This window comes from Mesocricetus auratus, unplaced genomic scaffold, assembly GCF_017639785.1.
Source record: "Mesocricetus auratus isolate SY011 unplaced genomic scaffold, BCM_Maur_2.0 Super-Scaffold_100007, whole genome shotgun sequence".
Lineage (NCBI taxonomy): Eukaryota > Metazoa > Chordata > Mammalia > Rodentia > Cricetidae > Mesocricetus > Mesocricetus auratus.
This window is the reverse complement of record NW_024429191.1, coordinates 75,271,071-75,295,136: the sequence shown is the minus strand read 5'-3', so window position 1 is coordinate 75,295,136 and position 24,066 is coordinate 75,271,071. Positions and strand designations below refer to the sequence as shown.

The 24,066-nt window shown below is 53.1% G+C and overlaps 1 protein-coding gene across 6 annotated transcripts in view; it reads right to left on the bottom strand.

Moving 5' to 3' along the window:
- Arhgap23 (Rho GTPase activating protein 23) overlaps positions 1-24,066 on the bottom strand; it is a 96,266-nt gene that overhangs the window by 29,073 nt on the left and 43,127 nt on the right. For 4 of the 6 annotated variants that reach the window (XM_040749604.1, XM_040749601.1, XM_040749606.1 and 1 more), the window contains exons 7-17: positions 20,047-21,205; positions 18,625-18,780; positions 18,301-18,412; positions 18,129-18,186; positions 16,205-16,348; positions 9,236-9,553; positions 8,072-8,133; positions 7,745-7,875; positions 6,283-6,404; positions 5,790-5,945; positions 1,378-1,456 (exon numbers count right to left, since the gene is read on the bottom strand). In XM_040749604.1, the coding sequence (XP_040605538.1) occupies positions 1,378-1,456; positions 5,790-5,945; positions 6,283-6,404; positions 7,745-7,875; positions 8,072-8,133; positions 9,236-9,553; positions 16,205-16,348; positions 18,129-18,186; positions 18,301-18,412; positions 18,625-18,780; positions 20,047-21,205 (2,497 nt within the window). Of the gene's footprint in view, positions 1-1,377; positions 1,457-5,789; positions 5,946-6,282; positions 6,405-7,744; positions 7,876-8,071; positions 8,134-9,235; positions 9,554-16,204; positions 16,349-18,128; positions 18,187-18,300; positions 18,413-18,624; positions 18,781-20,046; positions 21,206-22,299; positions 22,458-24,066 lie in introns of those variants that run through there. The other 2 variants (XM_013117675.3, XM_040749602.1) reach the window with 2 other exon arrangements.

Genomic DNA, 24,066 nt, shown 5'->3' with positions numbered 1-24,066 from the left:
AGAACACATCCAGTCTTGTAAGGACAGATTCAAGAAGCCACGGAGCCTTAGAGGGTGATCCAAATACCCACCAGCAGAGAGCAATCAGAATAAGCGCAGCCTAGAGATTCACTTTTATATGTATGCCTGTTTTGTCTGCATGTATGTCTGTGCACCACGTGTGCCTGGGGCCCAGGGAGGCCAGAGGAGGGAATTGGATCCCCTGGAAGTGGAGCTGCAGATGGTTGTGAGCCACTATGTAGGTTTGGGGAATCAAACCGGGGCCTTCTGGAAGGGCAACAAGTGCTCTTAACCTCTGAACCATCTCTCCAGCCCTGAGAACTGGCTCAATGGTGAGGCCGCAGTCTGTTCACACTGGCTCTGCAGATATAAACGCAGGTCTCTTTCCTATTCTGTGCTGGGGACACCATGCCAGTGGCTTGAAATAAGTCACAGTGAGAATATTTACACCACGGAAATTGGAAAATGCTGCAAACCAGAACTTTTTTCTCCTGTAGAACTAGTTGTGAACATTCACCAGCATGCCACTAAACTCACCCACTCTACCCCATGTGGTCTGGGTGTCTCACTCACAGCATAAGGGTCAGAAAAGAAACACAACAGCATGGCAGTCGGTTTGTCTATCTATTCATGATTTTTGTTTTGGTTTGAGTTTTGAAACAGGGTCTCTCTACATAGCCCAGGCTGTCCTGGAACTATAAAGATCAAACTGGCCTCCAACTCACAGAGATCTGCTTGCCTTTGCCTACACCAACACGCCTAGCTTGTGGTTTTTTTTTTTTTTTTTGAGATAGGTTTCTATTTACAACTCTTTATGTAGCCAAGGATAGCCTCAAAAGCATTATCCTCTTGCCCCAGCTTCCTGAATGCTGTGAATGAAGACACGCACTGCTCTACCCTCTCAAGCTGTTAGCAACATGCACCTAAGCACATGGACTAGAGACGCATTTGTGGCCAGAAGACTGTGGTGGCATACTGGCTGTGCCACTTATAGGCTGGGTGACCTCCATGTCTTGGCCCATGAAGGAGTTTGATAACAGTCCCTATTTGGGGAACCATTAGAGGGGGCAGGGCTAGGCTATAGTGCATGCTCAGAGGGTGTCCATGACCTCAAGGAGGGAGGACAGAGTGACAGGACTGACACACAGCTGCATAAGCTCCATGCTTTTTTACATGCACAAATTTCTTTGGTGTTTTTTAAATCACCATATCAAAATAAATACATATAAAATAAAACTCAAAATTAAAACCAACAACTAAGCTCAAGGGAGAGGGAGGGAGGGAGAGGGAGGGAGAGGGAAGGAGAGGGCGGGGGAGGGCAGGGGAAGCCGGGAGTGTGTGTCCCTCTGTCACCTCCCACTTCCTCCCAGTACTCACCGTCAGTGAAGAGGGGCTCCGGCAGCTTTCGGAAGAAAGCCTTGAGCAGGCTGCTGATCACATTGAGGTCCTGCCAGCGCTGAGGAGGAGCAGAGCAGTCAGGACACAAGCATGCTCATCCCAGATGCCCAGGTGCCCACGTCCCCATGCCCAGTTCTAGGAGCAGCCAGGGCACCCAAGTGTCCAGGCCTTCACGCCTGTCCAGAACACAACCTTGACTCCCGCTAGCCCAGCGGGTTCAATACTGCCTACCACAAAAAGCAAAAGGACCAGATGTGGGGGACAGAAGTGAGGGGAGCTGCCCCACATAAGCATGCCCTGAAAATCTCCAGTGTATCCACCAGTGCCAGGGTCAGTCCTGGCCCCCAGACCACCCTTGTCACCCACAGCCTAGGTGTCCACAGCGCAGGCCTCACATGCTGACCGCAGTAGAGCTCTCCCCTTGACCCCGCACAGGACTGGCCCCTCACCCTGCCTCACAAAGCCCAAGCAGCCACAGAGGCTGCTACCCAGCTGGTCGTCTGCACCTCTGACTTCCTTCCAGGGACTTGTTTCCTCCTTTGTCACCCTCTCCCATGAGGCTGTGCTCTCTGAGGAGCAGGGATCCAAATGGCTCTAAGTGAGGGTTGATTTTGTTCCCCAGGAGTGTTTGGTATCTGGGACTTTTCCATTTTCATGTGTGTGTATGCACATATGCATATGTGTGGGATTGTACATGTTCCTGCATGTGGAGGCCTGATTGTTCTCTACGGCTCTTCCACCTTATTCAATGAAGCAGGTCTTTCAATCAAACTCACACCTTTAATCTCAGTACTCAGGAGGCAGAGGCAGGCAGAACTATGTGAGTTCAAGACCAGCCTGGTCTACAGAGTGACTTCCAGGACAACCAGGACTACAAAGAGAAACCCTGTCTCAGAAAAAAAAAAAAAAAGATGTTGCTTATTACTAGTGTGTTTGGGTGTGTGCACATGTGGCAGTCCCAGAACACAGTTTGGGAATCAGTTCTCTCCTTCCTCTGTGGGTTCTGGGTGAGTTCAAACTCAGCATCAGGCTATCGTGGTGGCAAGCACTTTCACCTGCTCAGATTTTTCTTCAGTCGGGCCATTTTGGTTTTCACAACTGGGTAGAGGGAGCACTGGATGGATAGAGGCTAGGGAGGGCGCTAAATGTCCTCCTGTACAACACAGACACACAGACACACAGACAGACACACACACACACACAGACACACACAGACACACACACACACAGACACACACACACACACAGACACACACACACACACAGACACAGACACACACACACACACACACACACACACACACATCAATACATAATTTGCCCCAAATGGCCACTGAGCTAGGTAGAGAAACTGCTATTGGGGTCAAGGCCATGATGGGGAAACCCACAGACTCCGGGCTGACAGCTGGGGAACCTGCGTAGATTCAAACTAGGCCCTCTGAATGCAGGTGACAGTGGATGGTTTGAGCAGGTTGTAGGGCTACTGGCAGTGGGACCAGGACCTACCTCTATTGCATGATCTGGCTTTTTGGAGCCCATTTCCTATGAAGAGATACCTTGCTCAGCCTAGACACAGGTTTGGAGGGCCTTGATCCTGCCTCAATGTGGTGATGGGAGAGACTTCATTGACTCCCCAAGAGAGGCCTTACCCTCTATGAGGAGTGGAATAGGGGATGGGGTGGGGGAAGGGTGAGGAAGCAGGAGGAGGGGAGGGAGGGGGAACTGAGATTGGTATTGTAATAAGAAGAAACTGCTCTAAATAAGTAGAGAAGGAACCACCAGGTCATTCTTTCCACCAGGGGGCACCAACACCCTACATGCTGTAGCTAGGAGCTAGGCTTAGCTACCCTGCTGGGAACCACTCAGAACTGCCAGAAAGGGCAACAGAAAGCACAATCCTATGCACACCCATCACAAAGAGCCTCAGCTTAGTGCCCGGTAGTCCCCAACACCACCCTCTCTATGGGCTCGACACAGAGCACTGACTTTCCACACACCCCAAAGCAACCATGCGAGTGATGCCTGCTACCAAACTGCACAGCCAGCACACTGGGCAGGCCAGCCGTCCCTCCAGCTCTGGCCCCTCTTCTCCCTGGCTAAGGTGAGCGTCTGCGCTTCACTGCACGCTGACCCAGTCTGGAGTGGCTCCTACATGCCTCTCTCCAATCCTTACCTCCTCCCAGCCCCAAGGCCTGAGCATCGCTCATCCCAGCTGCCAAACCTAAGGCCTCTCAGCCTCTGCGATATTGTCCTGTCCCCCCTTCCAAGCTGGTGTCAGTTGCCTTTTCCCAGACAACAGACCCTTGGTCCCAGGCTGCCACATGACCCCTGAGGATACTGTCAACCCATATAGGTGATGTACCATCACCCAAATCCAATGGGGCTACAATCTGACTCACTTTCCCCCACCCTCCCCACTTCAGCCTCTCTTCAAGCCACTCCCTTCTGGTCTCTGCCTCTTTCTTCCCTCTCTCTGCCTCTACTTACCCAGGGCCCACTGTAGCATCCTGACCCTCAGTGACCACACACACACACACACACACACATACATACTGACACACACACACACAGACACACACACACCGACACACAGACACACAGACACACAGACACACACAGACACACACACACTGACACACAGACACTGACACACAGACACAGACACACACACTGACACAGACACACACACATACATACTGACACACACACGCACAGACACACACACACCGACACACAGACACAGACACACACACACATACATACTGACACACACAGACACACACACACACACTGACACACAGACACACACACAGACACACACACACTGACACACACACACAGACACACACAGACACACACACACACACACACACACACACACACTCATAGCTGTCACTAACCCTCAGCATCAATTCTCATACTCTTGGCTATGCTTCCCCAATGTAAGAACTACCCAAAGTTCCCTACCATCCATTGGTTCAGGTCAAAGACTCCAGGCACCCATCACACACCCTGGGTCTTACTATCCTCAACCCCAAACGCAGACGGTGTGTCCACTTCTTGCCCAAACCTCAAACCCTTCCATGACTTTTGAGCAATGCTGTCACTCCCTCCCTACTAGGGCTGCCCACTGCTCTCCCACCCTCAGGAACTCTGGAGGCTGCCCCTGCTCCAGCCCTCAGCAGTCAGCCCCTCCTCTTATACAAGCCCTGGATGGCAGATCACTCTTTTCTTTGTCCTGGATTGCACATCTATCTGTCTTCTCTCCCCATCTCCCAAAGACACAGATACTTGTCGCAGGGTCTATGATGCTTCACTAGCCAGAATCACGGCTTCCGCCCGAAGCCTTTTTCAGTAGAGCCCCTTTGGTCAAAGAAAATCTTACATAGAAATCCAAGGCTAGTGAGAGATGGCTCAACAGGCAAAGACATTGGCTTTCAAGCCTGATGGCCTGAGTCCAATCAGTCCCCAGGACCCACATGGGGGAAGGAGGGAACCAACTCCCGCAAGTTGTCCTGACCTCTACACGTGTGAGCCCCTCAACAAATAAATAAATAAACAGACGAGGAAACAGTCTAAGGTAACATCCAAGCAGAGCAGGGTGGCCCTTGTCCTAGCAAAGGAGAGGGGTCTTGACCTGTGTGTGGCCCTTAGAGCTCCTCTGGAAACCCTCACACCCTAGGAATGACCTGAGAACTCCCAGCCGTGCTACAAGCCTTCGGTGTGATGTCACCACATCTACAGGCTTCTCTCAGCTTCAGCCTCTCTTTCCAGGCTACAGCCCTGATGGCCAGCCACCTCAAGAGCACGGCACAACCCCTTCCCCCAGGCCAGGGCTCTGCGGGCCTCAGCGGCCCATGGACTCCAGCCAGCTTCCCATTTTTGTCCAGCCCAGCCTGGTGCTAAAGGACTTGGGGGGGTGGAGGGAGGGGGATTGGGGGGATGACCTTGACAGCAGAGGCCTAAAATGCTCACTAGCTGGCTTTCGTGGAAGTTTAATTCCCAGCAAGTGTGCAGCCTCCCTCTGTCCATATTTGACTCTGAGTGAGTGAATTCAACTGCCCTAAGCACTGGAGTAAAACTGTCATCAGCTAGGGGATGGCTGCCCTGTTGGAGGCATACAGCTATAATCCTAGCACTTGGATGACAGAGGCAGAAACATGAGCCTGGGCTACACAGAAGACCCTGTCTACACAACAAAACGCCTGCATCTGTCTCCGCACCCGTTTGCCCAGGGTTGCAACTCTTTTTGAGCCAACCTTGTGGAGGTGCCCACTAGGGCTGGCTGACCTGCCACCTCGGCGCCCTGGCCCAATGACGGATATACAGTAGCGCACAGTGAGTTCACATGGCAGTCCATGGGACTCTACCAGCAGCTGTGCCACGCCTACCTCATCCTGCAGGTTGATGTCACTGGGCCCACGGTTGAGCTGCTCCTGCAGGCTAGACACGACTGCATTGTTGCCAGGTACCCGGTAAATCCCAGTGGATTCTAGCCCCCGTGCCTCCACAATACGACAACAGGCAGCCACGATCAGGGGGACACGCTGGGGGCACAGACAGGGGAGAGGGGTTAGGGCTATGCTGGAAGTTACGTGGGGAAGCACAAGGGCCAGCGCCGCTCTAAGGACACCCAAGGAGAGGAAGCCCTCCCTTCCCACTTCCCTCCTAAGGTCAGAACTAATGTGAGAACTTCACTGGCAGAGAAGGTACAAGCCAGGGTGGGTCTCAGGTCAGTAAAACCCTCTGCAGGACTCGGGGATCCCTCTTTGAGTTGGCCACCAGGCGGTGTGTATGAGGAATTGGCTGATGCCATGTTCCTATAGCTCTGGTCCCGACTTGGCCTTCTATGTACTGCCTGCTTCAAGCACTGCAGGGACCCACCTGGTTCTCAGTGGCAGGCTGGCACTCCTCCAGCCGAATCCCAAATGCCCTTGGGGCAGCCTTCTTGTTCTTCTTGATAATGTTGATACCCCAGGGGGTTTTGGGAGCTGCAGCACTGTCTTCTGGGATGAACAATGGCAAAGAGAACTAGGATCAGTTGGAGGAGCCCAGAGGGTCCCACACACTCAATGCCACATCCACACACTAGGGCATCAGGATTTCATCCAGCAAGAGAAGATGAGGTATTTATCCCCCAAGAAGGAGATCACAGCCTTGTAAAGGTTACTGGTGGCCTCCCTCAAGGACCAACCCATCAAGTGGCAGTGTGTTGCAAATTTTGGCATGATCGAAGGAAATGCTTTCTTTTAAAAAGAATTTTTAGAATTTAAAATAAGTCTGGGATTGAGAGATAGCTCAGAGGTTAAGAGCATGGGCTGCTAAACCAGGCAGTGGTGGCGCACGCCTTTAATCCCAGCACTACTTGGGAAGCAGAGGCAGGTGGATCTCTGTGAGTTTGAGACCAGCCTAGTCTAAAAGAGCTAGTTCCAGGACAGCCTCCAAAGCCACAGAGAAACCCTGTGTCGAAAAACCGAGAGAGAGAGAGAGAGAGAGAGAGAGAGAGAGAGAGAGAGAGAGAGAGAGAGAGAGAGAGAGAGAATATTATATACACAATAAATAAATCTTTTTAAAATTTTTAAATAATTCTGTGACTTCGAGGCCAGTCTGATCCACAAATGAATTCCAAGACAGCTAAGATTATTACACAGAGAAACTCTGTTTCGAAAAAACAGGGGGGAAAAATCACTAAAATATATCACCATGGCTGGCATTAATACATACATATGAAGCTAGGCAGTGGTGACGCATGTCTTTAATCCCAGCACTCGGGTTAGAGGCCAACCTGGTCTACAGAGTGAGTTCCAGGACAGCCTCCAAAGCTACACAGAAACCCTGTCTCAACAAACAAACAAAAGAAATGTGTGTATGTGTGGGTTGTGTGTGTGTGTATGTGTATGTCTGTGTGTCTGTGTGTGTGGGTGTGTGGGTGTCTGTGTGTGTGGGTGTGCACCAATGCAGGAGCCCACGGATGTCAGAGATGTTGGATCTCCCGAAGCCGGAGCTATAGGTAGTATGAGCTCTGGGAACCCAACTCAGGCCCTCTCAGGAGCAGAAAGTGCTCTTAGCCACTGAGCCATCTCTCTAGTCCAGGAAGTCCTTCCTAATAGCCCAGAGTATAAATATGAATGCTGCCTGCAGAGTGAACCTTCTCATTCCCAAAGGACATAAGCAGAGACCAGAGGACCATGCAACAAGAATGTTGTGGAAGGCAATTGTGATCCAGAAGCTTCCAGCCCTGAAACCTTGAGGCTTCAGACCCTCGTAGGCTCACACTTAGGGCAGACATGGGAAATAGCCCTAAACACACACCGCCCAGCACACACAGGGCACCCATCCCTCCTACCCTTGCTTCCTGCAGGTTGGTCCTGAGTCCTGAGTCCTCGGGCTGCAGTCTGCTTGAGGAATTCAGATTTGAGGCCTCCCAGGCCCCGAGAGCCTTTAGGGGAGGAATCGGCTTTGGGCCCAGAGCTATGGCTGCAGAGGTAAAAAGGAAGGTTGAAGTGTCCTCATCTGGGGTGATCCAGGATGTTACTCTCACCGACCTCCATCCCCTCCAGCTACAAACAATTCCCCCAGGCCTGTCTGAGGACCACAGACCCCTGACTGGGAACTCCCCACCCTGTAGGCTTTCCTCCCCACCACAGACTGCTCCCTAAGAACAGGCCCTTACCTCACTTTGCGATAATCGTTAAGCTTCTTGCTGATCAGAGCTTGGTTGGCACAGCCGGGGTCCTGCAGCAGCGGAGAAGAGAGAAGCCACATCAGTGCCCACTTCCGCCAGAGCTCCTCCCTGGCCCCTACCTCAGCCTTGCCTCTACCCACCAGGTGGACAGCATAGACCCTGGGTGGACAAAGGCCAGGGCTAGACTCCCTGGCAGCTGGGTGACTTTGGGTAAGCCACCTAACATCTCTGAGCCTCAGTCACCTTGGCAATGAGCATAGTGGAGCTAGACAAAGCAGCCCTCTGGGCTGGGTGCAGAACTGTGTGGCATTCCTCTCAGGCCTGTCGGGTACAGAGGGCACAACCAAGACAGAAGGCTACTATAGCAACTAACGAAAAAACTTGGCCAGGCCTCCAGAACAGAGGACCCAGGCTCCCCAGGAGGGGAGGACCCCATCAGTGAAAAGGCTTGTCCTCAAAAAGAGGGCTATCCAGGTGCCACTTGGGCGGAGCCTAGGTTCACCACCCTTGGTGGACGCAAGCCTCCAAGCCCAGGGCTGTACCTTTCTCTGCACAGGTATGTCAATGACCTCTGGACATATCAAACCAAGAGGAGACACTGGCAATTCCCAAGAGAGATGCCATTTTTTTAAAGCTGTCTCCAAATCACTTGGCCTAACCCTGCCCATCTGCTGCCAGAGGCTAAAACCTCTGGTTAAGGTAAGTGTGACTGTCCCCGGACTTAGTACACCTGGGCAGGACAGGTCATTCTGCAACATGCTCCATGGAGATTGTCTACTGTCCTGAAAAAGGCTATGGCTGCCTGGAGCTGACCTCTCTGGGTCAGAGCTTGCCCAAGGCAGTCCCAACAATAACAGTAATTACTGTCATTACTGCAGTTGTTAGTGCATCTGCTGGTCACTGGGCCCTGAGGATGCCAGCTGCCCCGCAGTCACTGTGTATGTGTCTGTCCTCACACCCAAACCCAGGTAGGCAGTCCCAAGGTGGACTCTCAATAGCTCTGTTTTCTAGGAGAGGGAGTGAGGTTCAGAGTGGCCACCCTAGGTCACAGCAGCTGAGAGGGGGCCTGCCCTGCCCTGCCGTGCCCTGGCCTGCCCTGCCCTGCTCCTGCTTTGCCCTGGTGGCCCGCTGGGCACAAGCCCAGGGCCTCACCTCGCCCTCGGCCCTGCTGTTCTCCCGGATCGCTCTGATCCAGCCCAGCATGTCATCCCGATCCTCAGCCTGAAAGAGATATTCACAGAAGTCAGCGGTGGTCAGCCGGAACACGTGCCTCCTCTTGGTCTCGCTGTAGGAGATGTCCACCAGGCAGGAGCCGATGCAGACGGGCGCCGCCTCGTCCTCACCTGCGCCGGCCGCCGCAGCCCCCGCAGCCGCCGGCCCGGGCTCCCTCCGCTCCTTGCTCAACGAGAGCGAGCGTGCCCGCAGCACAGCATAGACACGCTTCCACTGGCGCAGGCCGCCGCCCGCTTTCTGCAGGGAGACACAGGGTGGGAGAGACAGGGCAGCGATGAGAACCAGGCCTGGTTCTGACTGAGAAGCAGCAGGCCGAGGACCACAGAGGAGATGGATCCCAGCCCATCCCACCACCCCATAAACACCTGGACAGCATTCAGCCAACAGCTCAATGCTGGGCCCTCAGTCCATTTGCCCAGACCTCTCTATGTACCACTCAAACGCCCAAGATGCCAACCTTTTCCCACTCTAAATGCCAGCACTGCCAGGCAGGGACCTAGAAGAGGCTGGGAGAAGGAACAGGGGCCCCAGCCAGCACTGAGCCCTTCCACAGAAATCTCACCCAGCCATCCATCACCTGTGCATACCCTGCCTCACATGTCACCCTCAATAAAAAGTGATGGTCAGGAGCTGCCCTCCCCATGTCTTGATTCTCCTCCCTCAAGGCTCCTCAAAGGGTGTCCTGCCTGAAAGCCATTCTCAGGTCACCGGGGATCAACATGTCCCCCAAACCAGTGGCTTTTCTGGCCCTTGCCGCACTTCTCCATGGCAGTCTCTCTTTGTTGTTGTTTTCTTTAGTTTTGCTTGAGACAGAGTTTGTCTGTGCAGCCCTAGCTATCATGGAGCTCACTATGTGGACCAGGCTGGCCTAGAACTCACAGAGACTAGCCTACCTCTGCCTCTCTGGTGTTGGGATTAAAAGCACATGCCACCATGCCTGGCCTCTTTCCATTTCAATGCCTCTTTGACATGTAAGGCCCATGCTCTGGGTTTCCTTCCAATCTCTCTATCTCTCTCTTGGACCCCTTCATAGTTTTTTTTCATTCATGCTCTGTACCTGTAGTTCATTTTACTTTATCCCATTTTTATTTTATGTGTATGAATGTTTTGTCTGAATGTATGTGCACCATATGTGTGTCTGGAGTCTGCAGAAGTCAGATCCTCTGACTGAAGTTACAGATGGTTGTGAGTTGCTATGTGGGTGCTGGGAACTGAGCCTGCATCCTCTGTGAGAGGAACATGTGCTCTTGACCACTGAGTCACGTCCCCAGTCCAACCTGTAGTTCTTTCTTACCTAGGGTGTACTGCCACTTGGAGACATTTGTCTGGAGACATGGTGGAAGGGAGAGGTGCGTTCAGGAGATGGTAGCCAAGGACGGCACTGACCACCCACTTATCCAGACAGCACCCCACAGGACGACATTGACCATTCATCTATGCAGACAGCATCCCACAGGACAGCACTGACCATCCACCTACCCAGACAGCATCCCACAGGACGACATTGACCATCCACCTACCCAGACAGCATCCCACAGGACAGCACTGACCATTCATCTATGCAGACAGCATCCCACAGGACGGCACTGACCATCCACCTACCCAGACAGCACCCCACAGGACGACATTGACCATCCACCTACCCAGACAGCACCCCACAGGACGACATTGACCATCCACCTACCCAGACAGCACCCCACAGGATGACATTGACCATCCACCTACCCAGACAGCATCCCACAGGATGACATTGACCATCCACCTATGCAGACAACACCACAGCATCAGTCCTAGCTCAAAAGACAACAGAGAAGAAGGAGACCTGCCTGGCATGATGAGATCTCAGGGCTTTGTGCTGAGCAACCCTCACCCTGCACAACTCCTGCAGGGACACTATGCACACCTGTGGCTTTCAATAGTTGACTGCTCATGGCAACTCCCAACTTGTACAGTGCCAGCCTGCAGTAGGCACCAGCCCAATGGATGGCTCATAACCGGCTCAGCAACAACCCCCCCCAATCTGCATGCCACATGGGTAGGCCCCATGCTCCTTGCTCACTACAGTGCATGTGTCTCTGCCCTCAAACCTGCTCTCCACCCTCATGCCGCCTTTCCCAGCTCAGGCAATCCGCCCAGTTGCCTGAAACCTGGGAGTTGCCCTTCAAATCCAGCTCATCAGAATGAACTCCCCTGCTTTCAGAGTGCCACCTGTCCCCACCTAGACACACACACTCTTTCTCATTTATTTATGTATTTATTTTATATGGGTGGGGAAATGTGGGTGTGTCATGGCATGCTAGCGAAAGCCAAAGGACAACTTGCAACAATGAGTTCCCTGCTCCACCATGTAGGTCCCAGGAATCAAGCTCAGGTCGCCAGGCTTGGCAGCAAACAGCCTCACCTGCTGAGACATCTGTCATCCCTCTCCCCCTTTTGGTTTTCTGTTGCATCAGAGATTGAACCCAGGACCTGTATGTACATGTCAGGTAAGCCTTCTACAAGAAGCTAGATTCCCCAGTCCTTATCCCTGGCTGTCCTAGAACTCTATGTAGCCCTGGTTGTCTTGGAACTTTCTCTGTAGACCAGGCTAGCCTCAAACTTAGGGATCAACCTGCCTCTGCCTCCCAAGTGCTGGAACTAAAGGTGTGAGTCACCACACCCAAATGTGCTTGCAAGTGGCTTCCTCCTTCACCTGACTCCTCTATGTCTTCAGCATCGTTGCTTGATAAGGTGCCCCAGACTATTTTATTGCCCTGCAGAGAGCCCCATAACCTCAGGTCCCAGCCATGGTTTTCCTGGGTAGACAGCAAGCTGCTTGGACAGGTGCTCCAAGCCCAGGGCTGGGTGCAAATCAAATGTTCATTAGCTAATACTGAGTATGCTCTATGTCCTGATGGTGGGGCTCCAGGGCCCTCCAAAGAGCAGGACTGGAGCAGCCAGGCCCAGCTTCCCTTAGGGTATATCCTAAGGAACGAGCCTAGTGTACCATCACAGAGCTGCTGGACCAAGACAGTGCCAACTGGAGCAGCCCTAACACTAATGTAATAAAGTAAACTCCTGTTCCAAAAGAATAACCATGTTAGCATGAGGTGGCCCTAAGGGCCCCTCTAAGTCTAAACCCTGAATAAGTCAAATCCCTCTCTGGCATCAATGTCACTGCTAATAAACACCGAGAGTTAAGCGGCCAGGGTCCACGGCCATGTCTCTCAGCCGTGACCTGGCACAAGGAATTCCACATTGTAGGGAGAGACCAGGTACCTACAGCTGACCTCGCCCCAAGGGGGCATGGTCACGAGTATGTGGAAAGATTCAGGGAATAAAAAAAGAAACAGGTGAGTGCTCTCGCTCTCTTAGATCCTGACCACGGTTCAGAGACCATAGAGCGCTGACCCGACTGTTCGTGTAAGTGACTGCTCTCTCTAAATAAATATCTAGACCTCCTTTCCAATATTGGTTGTGTGGCTCTGTTCTACTTCACCACATGCATGAGCCCATCCTCTGCCTGGCCACTGGTGGTCTCTAAAGCAAGCAGAGAGGGTGGGAGAGAGAGGCTGGGACTACCAGTGTAGATGACACGTCTGAGGTGACAAAACAGGACCCTGACAGAACCAGGGTCTGTAGCTGACTCCAGCATCCTTCATTTAGTTCCTGGGCATGGCACCACGTAAACCAACAAGTGACATCAGGTTTTGGTCAGCAAGAGAGTGGAAAGAAGGTCCTGTACTTCAGAACTGGCCAGTGAACCAAGAAGCCAGTGCCTTTCCCTGCCCAGAAAACACTGAAGCTGGGCTGCCAGGGTCACCCAAAGCTGGGGCCAGTCTCCCTGGGAGAATGTCAGTGAAGACATTTCTTACCATGGGCTTAAATGATATTTCCACACCGGGCTCTGCTTGTACAGCTCACACAGCCACCTGCCCCTGCCCCCTCCTAGTCTTGGAGTGGCTGCCATCTTTCTAGGTCTTTTTAGTTTCCTGGCTGACCCTACCTCCCCAGTTCCCACTTCCTGTCAAGAATATGCTATGGAGCTGGTGTTTAATCCCAGTCCTGGAGAGGCAGAGACAGATGGATTTGAGTTTGAGGCCAACCTCCTCTACAGAATGAGTTCCAGGACAGTCAGGGCTACACAGAGAAACCCTGTCTCAAAAAACCAAACCAAAATAAAAGACTCCCTGGTCCTTGTCCTCTCCCTGTATCAGAGGCCACAGGTACTTGTGCATACCTGGTTGGCTAAGGTGACCCTCAGGTGGGCCTCCCTGTATGCCATACCTAATTTCCATTCACAGAACCTCAGCTAGAGTGCGTGGAGGGTCACAGAGCTCCAACAGAGCTTCCTCTTCCCAAGTCTGCCCCTCAAGTGGTCAGAAACTCAAGGGAGAGTCCCTCCTGCCAGCCAAGCCAGGAAGCCAGGAACCTCAGCCTGTCCTCTACCTTCCTCAGCCCCAGGGCCATTGGCCAACCTTTTCCCTAGAATCTCTTACAGACAGCCCCTGGACCCATCCCAAGGCCCTGGTCACATAAACAACAGCAATGATGCTGACTCCTCCCAGCACAGACACACTAGTCTCCTGTGACACACATCTCCCCGCGCCACCCCATCTCAGGACAGAAAGGTTCCCTGGGTACCAAGACCCCATTTCACCTTCTACTACCGGCTCTGAACTCTCTAGGAAACCTGACTCCTGGCACACTCCTCTGAGCCTCCCTCCAGCCCTTAGTGAGGGGACTCCCCCCAGGGTGCTCCCTCCCATCCACAGATGCCCACATGCTTCATGTCACAGTCCCCTAGACATGCTAAACCCCACCCTGCTAAGCCTCGAAACTCCACATGCTGACAGGGAGTGCACCTGTCACTGAGGAGCAATTAGCACTTTCTCTGTGGTCATCAACCCCAATAGGGCAGTACCCACCAGGCAAGCTGGCCCCCTCACCTAAGTCCCTAGAAGCCTGACAGACCCTCAGGAACTGGAGGCTTTGTGTCTGTAAACTCCAGTGCTCCCTGACCTCCTCTTCTGCCCTCTTGACTCATCTTACACTCAGGGAAGTCAGAGTGGCTCCTGAAGCCATATGCTCGCAGCAGTGTGTAGGAATTCAAAGTCTGACTATTTCAAAGTTTGCTCTTCCCAGGTACCACTCTAGAGGCCCCTTCTATAGGTTCCATAACCATGGATTTAACCAAGCATGGATCAAAAAACTGAGAAGAAAAAAAAAACCTCTGCATCTGTTCTAAGGGGTATAGACTTTTTCGCTCAGCATTCCACAAATGTGACAACTATTTGCATGGCATTACACAGTATGAAGCAGCACATGCCATCTAGAGATGACTTACACAGCATGGGAGGATTGCATCAGCTGTATGCAGATACTAATTTGCTTTATATAAGGGACTAGAGTGTCCATGGATGTCTGGTACCCATGGGGGCTTCAGGGCCATCCCCTCTAGATATTGAGGGAGACCTGTGATGACAGTAAGGCAGAAAAGCAGAAGCCCCCAAGTGTCAAGCTCTGGTAACCCAGCCCCACTTTCCCCCAACTCTTTCAGCAATGGTAGGAATGGAGTCCAGGCCCTTCCATAGGTCAGGGAAGAGTTCTGTAAGCACAGTCCACAAGAAACACTAGTGTGTTTGTGTGTGTGTGTGTGTGTGTGTGTGTGTGTGTGTGTGTGTGTGTATGTGTGTACTAACTAAGGCCTAAAACCAGGCTCTTGTGCCTAAAGAGCAAACAGTCTGCCAAAAGTCTACATTCCCAGTATTTGTTTAACATTTTATTTATTTGTTTGTTTGTTTATTTATTTATTGTATTTTTGAGACAGGGTTTCTCTGTGTTGCCCTGGATGTCCTGGAACTCACTCTGTAAACCAGGCTGCCTCAAACTCAGAAATCACCTGCTTGAGCCACCACTGCCTGACCACATTTTATTTTGAGACAGAATTTTAGTAAGTTGCCAGGGTTGGCCTAGAACTCAGTCTGTAACCTAGACAAGTCATGAACTCTTCATCCTCCTGTCTCAGCCTACCAAACAGCTTGGACTACAGACCCATCTCACCACACCTAATACAGTACACCCTAGTACACCCTTTGTTCAGACCATGCCTTTAAATGCCTAGCAGCAGGTTAGGAAAAGCATTAGTCAGCATCCCTTATAGACACTGAGTCACAGCACTAGGGACAGAGCCCTCCGAGCAACAAGCCATCCCATCAAGAATCAAGGCCAGGTTTGTCTGAACCACCCTGCCTCCTTTTTCTCCCTCTTCCCAGCCCAGGGCCCTCAGCCTAGGACTCAAGTTCAGGCCTGGATCAGAGCCCCACCTTCTCGTCTGATCCTATTTGTCTCCTCCTGCCCACCTCCCCACCCACTCCACAAGTCCTTGTCTCTCACCTGAATTGTGTGGTAGCTTCTAAATGGTCTTCTTACACCGGGCATCCCTCACTAAGTCACCCCAGGAAGCCACAGGAGCATTTGAAAGCTCTAACTCTCCCAAGGGTTCCAGGTGTCCTTAAGCTAAATCTGCAACCCAAGGACCTCACAGGGCCCTGAGAAAACTGGCTTCTGCTTCTTTCTTGGGCCTTAATATCACCCTGGCCTTGCTCCTTTACCATAAACCCCAGTGGTATTCAGGGTCATTGAAGAATGGTTTGATCAGGACTCCAAACTCAGCTTGCTGTGTACTTCCCCAGCAGGGAGTGTCTCTCTGTTCACCCTTTTCAGGGGTTTGGTAACCGCCTCTCCCAAAAGTTCTTCCTAGCATCTAACCTTGAGTTGTCAGGCTATAGCCTAAGGTGGGTTTTTTTCCTGGCTCCAGAGGCTTCAGGGCAGGTATAAGAGAACCTGGGAAGCTCTGTCAGAACCAGCTTCCATTCAGCCTGGATCTCCTTCCTCAGGCCACCTTACCTTCCCCTTCTTGGTGAGGATCTGTTTATAATACAACCAGCCTTCTCTTCTGATGTCACTGAAGGTTGCATCTGAGAGGTCAGAGGCTGAGTGTCGCTTAGAGGGGGCATCAGCATCTTCAGAGGTGCCCCAGCTATCTAGAGACTGTAGGGAGGAAGCAGAAGGCAATTTAGGGTGGCTCCCATAGCACCGGAACCTCATGGACCACTGACAGCCACAAGGGCCTGGTGTACGTCTGTCCTGAACTCTGCTGTGCTGTGTGACCTCATGGGCCTTGCTTCTCCTCTCTGAACCATTTGTGTTGAGGTCACAAGACCTCATGAAGAAGCCAGGAAGGAGGAAAGGCCCTGATCTGCCAGCAGAACGCGTGCCTCCCCACGCTGGAAAAGCCAACCTAGGCCTTCCCTTAGTTTTACAGCCTTGAAGGAATTAGGAAACAGGGGAAGTGGTTATAGCAATAAGGAGTTAAGTAAATAGGAGGAGTGGGAACATCAACAATGACCAAGTAATGGTGGGACAGGTAGTCAAAGCCACCAGGAGTTAAACAGGAAGTGCTGGTGTCAACAGGAACCCAGCCTCAGAGCTGGTACATCCAGGGAGAGCTCATCAGCAAGCTAAGGGTGAGAAAGGGGAGCCAGGTGGCCATGTCCCTAAGGTGCTAAGTTAACAAAAGCCACGTGTGCTGTGCGTGCGTGTGTTCGAAGAAAGTGCACAAAATACCAAAAGGAGAAAGGAAACAGCAGCCATGGGGGTGTGCTTTCAGAGCAAGTCTCAGAGGCCTACAAAGGCCAGCAGTGGTACAGTGTTCCTAGCACTCTGAGGCTGAGGCAGGAAGGTTACAAGTTTGAGGCCAGCCTGGACTCAAATCCTGTCTACAAGGTCTATCAAGACCCTGGCTAAGAAAACCAAGGACTGGAGGGATGGCTCAGTTGTTAACAGCACTGGCTGCTCTTGAAGAGGACCTGGGTTCAGTTCCCAGCACCCGCATGGCAGCTCACATGACTGTAACTCCAGATCTGGGGATCCAATGCCTTTTTCTGACCCCCACAGCTACAGGCATGAGCATGGTGCAATGGTGCACATACATACACACAGGCAACACACTCAAACACAGCAAGAAAACAAATCTAAAATACATTTTAAAAGAATCTGCTAAGACCCATATTGTGGGGCTAACAAACACCAAAAGGTCCATCTTCAGGGGCTCCCACAACTCTGGCCTCCTCGGGCACCTAAAAATAAATAAATAAATTGTGGGAGAGAAGGGGAAAAAAAAGAAGGAAATTAGAGTTGGAAGCTAGGTGTGGTGGTGGCACACGCCTTTAATCCCAGCACTGAAGAGGCAGAGGCAAGGGATCGATGAGTTCAAAGCCACCCTGGTCTACAGAGTGAGGCCAGTGATAGCTATATAGTAAGCCCCTGACTCAAAGCAAACAGCAACAAAGAGTCGTGTCAGAGGCTTGTGCCTACAACATTTGAGCCCTTGGTTTCATTTCCAGAGAAGGTGGGGTGAAGGGGGAAGGGAGGGAGAGAGTGTGGGAGGGAGGGAGGGGGAGAGAGAGAGAGAGAGAGAGAGAGAGAGAGAGAGAGAGAGAGAGAGAGAGAGAGAGAGAGAGAGAGCCCTGTAGTTTGAGACTTTCCAGATTCAAGACAAATGCAAAGTCCTCAGGTGGGAGGAAGGTCACATGGGTGACATGAAGATGAGGGCTAGGAACCAGAGTATTTTGTTTAGGGGTCACAGGAATCACACTATGGAACCTAGGACATATAGAGCTGTCATCCTCTAGACACACACACACACACACACACACACACACACGCACGCACGCACGCACGCACGCACGCACGCACGCACGCACGCACGCACGCACATAAGTAAGCATGCATGCACGCACAAGTGCACACACGTACTTTGCTGGCTTACCCCATCTGTGAAGAAACTCCGCAGCATCCGCAGGCTGGGCACCCGGTTGGGAAGGCGCCTGGGGAGCAAGGACCCAAGGTGAGGGCTGTGGATGACCCTAATTCTCATCACCCACCCAAACCCATGGCTCAACCTAGGAGAGCAGAAACCACCCCACCCCAGACGGCCTCACCGGAGCACTCGGCCCTCATCCCGGAAAGTGTTGAGTCCATCATCACAGGACTTGGAGCGCTCTGTGGTGATGGCCAGTAGGTAGGAGGAGCGGCGGCCTGCCTTGATGCTGCCTGAAAAGGTGCCCACATGAGGTGTCAGAGTTAGAAAGGAGCAGGTTGGGAGATACCCTAGGAGCCCTCCCTTCCAGTCAGGGTCAGGAGTGGGGCTCTCCCATGGAGCCCCAGAAAACATAAAAACCACCCGGAAGCAAACCCACATTGGGCAGAAGACCCACAAGGACCAGGCAGCAGAAAAGGAGGTGACACAGGGCAGCAATACTCACTGCAATCCTGGGAGTAATGGCGGCTGAGAGCAAAGGTGAAGGTTGGTGAGGATGGGCTGGTGCCCAGCACAGGGGCTGAGTTCATGGCACTGGAGACTACTGCAGAGGCAGGGACATGCTTGGCCTGGAGGTCAATGCTGGGGCTGGTGGGCTCATCTGCCAGCAGAAAAAGAAGGTGTGAAGGACACAAGCTGCCTGGGGTGTTCAGTACCCCAGTCTTATCAGGCTTTGACACAAACAAGCTGCAAACCCCTCAACTCCTCTTCACTGGGGAGTTTCTGACCAGTGTCCTGAGTGCCTCACCCACCAGACTGTGGTCAGGGAGTATATCCTCTTAGCAGGGGCTGAGCCTCTCCTGCATCAAGGGCACACAGGAGTAGGACTGAGAACCCCTTCAGATTGGTGGCTTCTGAGGACAAGCATTATGGCTTCCTTATTAGACGGGCACCTGACAGTGGCTCAGCTGGGATTTACTGAAACAGGGATAGATCCCCATTGCAGGCTGCTGATGGCATCATATCGTGCTCGATAAACTTCTTCCTTAGTTCCCAGGCTGCTCAGCTACAAACCCAGTCCCAGGTCTTAAGCCCAATATCATCATCTTCCATTCCAGGCTTTCTCCAAAGCCCCCAGCCCAGTCAAGCCCAGCCTGCATCTCACAGCCCTAACTCTTTTCTCGTTCTTTCTGCACTCCCAATAAGGAGATAAGGCACCACCCTCCAGGCAAGCCAGGACCTGGGGATCACCCTGGCCTCTCTGCCTTCTTGCCTCCCCCACTCTACAGGCAGCCACCAGAGGATCCTCTGTTCTTAGGGTGGAATCCAAGCTTGGCCTTGGAACGCAAAGGACCACATGGCCTGGAAGAGCATTCTGCCTCTCCCACTATGTCAGCTCTGCATATTCCCATCTATTTTGAATATTCTTCCTCAGTCTACCTCAAATCCTTCTTAACCAAGGTGTTTTGCAAAATTTTCCCAGTGCCAGACACACCCATTTAGGCCACAGAGCTCTTCTCCATTCACAGAGCCTATCCATGTACTTTCTGTGTGGCCATCCATCCCCCAGGTTAGCCAGGGCCTAGCACAGTGCCTGACGTAAATATTTGTTGAAGGAATATAGGACAGGTGGGGGAAAAAACAAAGAATGAAAGACACAAAGGGTGGAAGGAAGATGATGAATGAATGAATGAACAAAGGAAGGCAAAAAGAAGATGAGGATGAATGAAGGAAGGAGGGAGGGAGGAAGGAAAGAAAAACTGGATGAAAAATGGCTGGAAGAATGAATAAGTGGGAGACAGGATGGGAGAAAGGCTGACTAAGGAATGGACAAACCCAGATGGCCCTAGCAGCACACAGCCCAGTCGTGAGCACAGTAGACAGATAGTGGGGACACAAAAGGACAGCTGCTTGTGACACCACTCACCAATGAAGGGGATAGATGCCAGAGAGTCTTCTGTAGTGGCCAAAGGGGTCACCTTCCTGCCGGGACGTTCCCCTCTGGCCTCTGGATCTGGGGACTCATCACCAAATCCCAGGTTCATCTGCCTTGCAGGGGTCAGCTGGACCTTGCGACCTGTTGGAGGCTTCTGCCTCAGGACCACCTCATCACGGTGATCGTCTACGGGAGGCTCCAGGGCTCGGGTGGTAGGTTCTGGCCGGACGACTCTAGGTGGTTCAGAGGCCTCTGGTGGGAACGGTGCAGGAGACTGGGCCAAGTTGAAGGAAGGAAGTCCCCCAAAAGGTGAGTCCCGGAAGGAGAGTGCGTGCAGGAGACCAGTCCGGCGCTGGAATGACGGGCTATAGCTCCTGTACCCAATGTACCCAATGTCATCCAGGCCCTGAAGACCAGATGGGGGAGGGGCCTGAGGCCCTGGCAGGTCCCGAGAAGGGCAAGCAGAGGTGCGGGCAGATGGACGCTGGGGAGCCCAACCACAGCGTTCAAGGCGAGGTGACACCAGTGCTCCTGGCCCTAGTGCTTCAGCGGAGCGGGTAGCCCGGCTCAGGTAATCGTCAGAGCGAGCCCTGTGCCAACCTTCCTGGCCCAGCTGGCTCAAGGCATCCTGGGAGGTGGAGCAGGGCCATGGGTGGTGGGTAGTCACATCCTCCAACCGGTCCTGGGAGGCACTGCGGGCCCGGGGTGGCATGGCTGGGCACCGTCTCTCCCCCGCCCTGCGGGGGATCTGATTTGACAGCCAATGTGACAGAGCCTGTTGGCACTCCAGTCTGCTGGGAAGCACCCGGCTGCCGGGCTCTGGGAAGGCACGGGGCGTCCGGGACTCTGACGGGAAGTGGGGAAAGGCACCAGGGCTTGGGCGGGGCTGGCTCATTCCCAATAAAGAGTTGTCCAGGTGGGCACGGGTGGCAGATGGGACACGGGACCCTGGGTCACTCCAGGCAGCAGGACTCCGGGGATCCGTGGGCAGTGCTGAGAGTGGCTCAGGCACCATAGTGGCCCAGGCAGAGGCCCGGGTTGGCGGGGCATAGGTCTTCCGGGGGTAGCAGAGTGGAGGTGGTTCTGGGATACTGCGGGCCTCTCCAGAATACGGCTCGTTGCCCTTCAGGTAGGCATCCTGGGAGTAGGCCTGGCCAGAAACAGAGGCACAGAAGCATGACCAGACTGGACTCAGAGGACAGGAATGAGACAGCCCTAGGATACCAAAGTCCTCAGAAGGAATAAAAGGGAGACAATTAGGTAGGGGCATCCTGAGTGGATGAGAGTATGCTCCAAGGAGATCCCTGAGGGAGGACAAAGAAATAAGAATCTCTCTCTCTCTCCCTCTCTCTCTCTCTCTCCAGATTTCTCTAAGACTTATAACAAGGACAGCCTTTAGCCACAAACATTCCAACATCTGTTTGCTAGGATCCTCCCCCATCCTGTCCTCTACAGCCTACTGTTCTTTTATGTCCAACAATGCCCACAGCTCCTGGAGTGTACTGGGGAGATGGGCAGAAATCTGTCAAGGTAGGAGAAAACAGTAGAAAGCAGGCTAAGGGGTGTGTCCAAGGAGGGTGGTCTGAGGGTGGGCAGAGGCTGGAAGAGCCCACTGTCCCTTCAATACGGGTGGTATAGCTGGGGCCCAGGGCTTGAGCCTTGGGGTGAACGTGACCACTTCTTGCTCCCCAAAAGATAGCTTAAGAGAAGGGGCTGGACTAGCTAAGGGGCCTTGGGCCACCTCCAGCCACCCATAGGCCTGGAATTTGGCACTGGCTGCTAAAGCTGACGCTGCATTGCTGAGGAGTGACAGGGCTAGCGCCCAGGCTCAGCCAAAAAAGGAGGCAGCCCCCCAGGGACAGCAGTCTTGTGTCCCTGGCCCAGCCCAGCGCTAGCTGAGCTGAGGGGGCCTGTCTCAGGGTGAAGAAGCAAAGGGTGGGAGGGTGAGCCCAGACACACACACACACACACACACACACACACACCACATCACACCACATCACACACACACACACACACACACACCACATCACACCACATCACACACACACACACACACACACCACATCACAGAGAGATGTCAAGATACACACCCTGGCACACACACACAACATACACAATGAGATACACAAATAACTACCCCTCCAGTCCCAAACACAAACATCATGTGACAAAGATCAGCTAACCACACCCCCGCACACTCGGGGCCCCTCCAATCTGGCATACTGGGCCAGCAACACATACCTCTCCCTCCTGCCATCCTGCCGGCTTCCGGGGTTCCCAGCATCACGGTGGCGGAGGCAGCATCCCGCCAACCTGTGCCTGCTGCCTCTCACCACAGCCCCTGCCCTGCTGGTTTGGGTCCTTCAGTCCCCTCACTCAGCGCTCCCCGAAGCTCCCCCTCTCCCCCACCCAGCTCGCTTTCGGCTGCCTGGCGGTAGGAGGAGGGAGGATGGGTGTGGAGGGGACTCGCCGCGTCGGTGGTGGCGTCAGCTGCTGCCGCCGCCCGATTGGCCTCCAGCCTTGGCTCCCAACCACAGGAATGCCTGGGCCCCACCCTCCGGCTGCCTGGAGATGGCGGGGTAGTGGAAGCTCCCAGATGTTGACATCTGGAGTTGGCAGCCCACTTGGGTCTAGGTCTAGCAGAGTTCAAGGCTGCTGCCCTTGCCATCCTGTGGACCTGAGAGCTGGCCTGAGCCAGGGCCCAGGGTCATGTCCTGCTGCTCGCTCCTAAGTGGCCTCGCCTCAAGTTTAGCACACAGGCAAGCTCTTTAAGACTTAGGGTGAGCCATCCACCTCTCTGAGCCTCCTTTCTTTCCTCTTCATCTCCAGGAAGAGCAAGGGGACATTTGAGGTCAGGAATGGAGGTTCCCAGGGAGGCATCATGCCAAGTGTGGCCCTGTCATTATAGTGACACAGACACAGCCAAAGCCAGCATAGCAGCTCGGAGCCTCTGGGGTTTGGCCCTCAGCCATCCTCTGAGGGGCAGTGACCTAAGGAGCAAGTAGGCTGGCATCTGGGTAGGATTCATGAGACCAAGAGCAGGACACTGGGCAAGGGGGGTGTTTCAGGCTCCAGTCATAGGGCTTTGGGTTTGCTTCATACAACACACGTGGGACACGCCTTTGGCCTTTGGGTGGCACCCTTCATATTATGTTCTGAGTGTGTGGAGGCACTGGGGGTGATGGGTTCAGAATTTATATCCCAGTGTGTCTGATTTTGAAATCCTGTGCTATCACTGAGCACAGGTGCCTGAGAGGGCCTGCAGCATGCTGTGACAGTTGTGGGCAGCACTGTGACAACATACTCGTGTGTACTTATATCACAGCACAGAATCCAGATGTGTGCAACATTTGTGTTACAAGACCAAGGCGCAGGGCTGCAGAGATGGCCCAGAGGTTAAGAGCACTGGTTGCTCTGCCAGAGGCCCTGAGTTCAATTCCCAGCAACCACATGGTGGCTCACAACCATCTATAATGAGAACTGGTGCCCTCTTCTGGTGTGCAATCATACATGCAGCCAGAACAGTGCACACATAATAAATAAAGAAATCTTTAAAAAAAAAAAAAGACTGACGTGCAAGTGAGACTGCTGTGAGATCCTGCTGTGTGCCACACAGGTGTTGTGATACACTGGCACAGACAGGGACACGGTGACACTGAGACAGGGAGAGGGTTGTTAGCCTGGGCCTGCAATGCTATGGAGCTGAGTCATACAGTGCTATGGGTGAGTGTCCTGATCTGTACTAAGTGGTATCTGTGACTGAGGGATGTGTTAGAGGGTGGTGTCTGGTATGTGCATGTGTGGACACAGCTCCAGAGCCATGTCCCCTTAGGCCAAGTGGGTAGGGGGTATCTCTCACAGCAACAAACAAGAACATGTCAGGCTGGCAGGGCCCGCTGGGTCACCCTTTCAGATACCCTGGCAGGAATCCTGCTTACCAAGGCCAGCACCTCCTCTCTCCCTAGCACAGAGCAGCCTTGAGTGAAGCAACAAGCAGCCCCAGCCCAG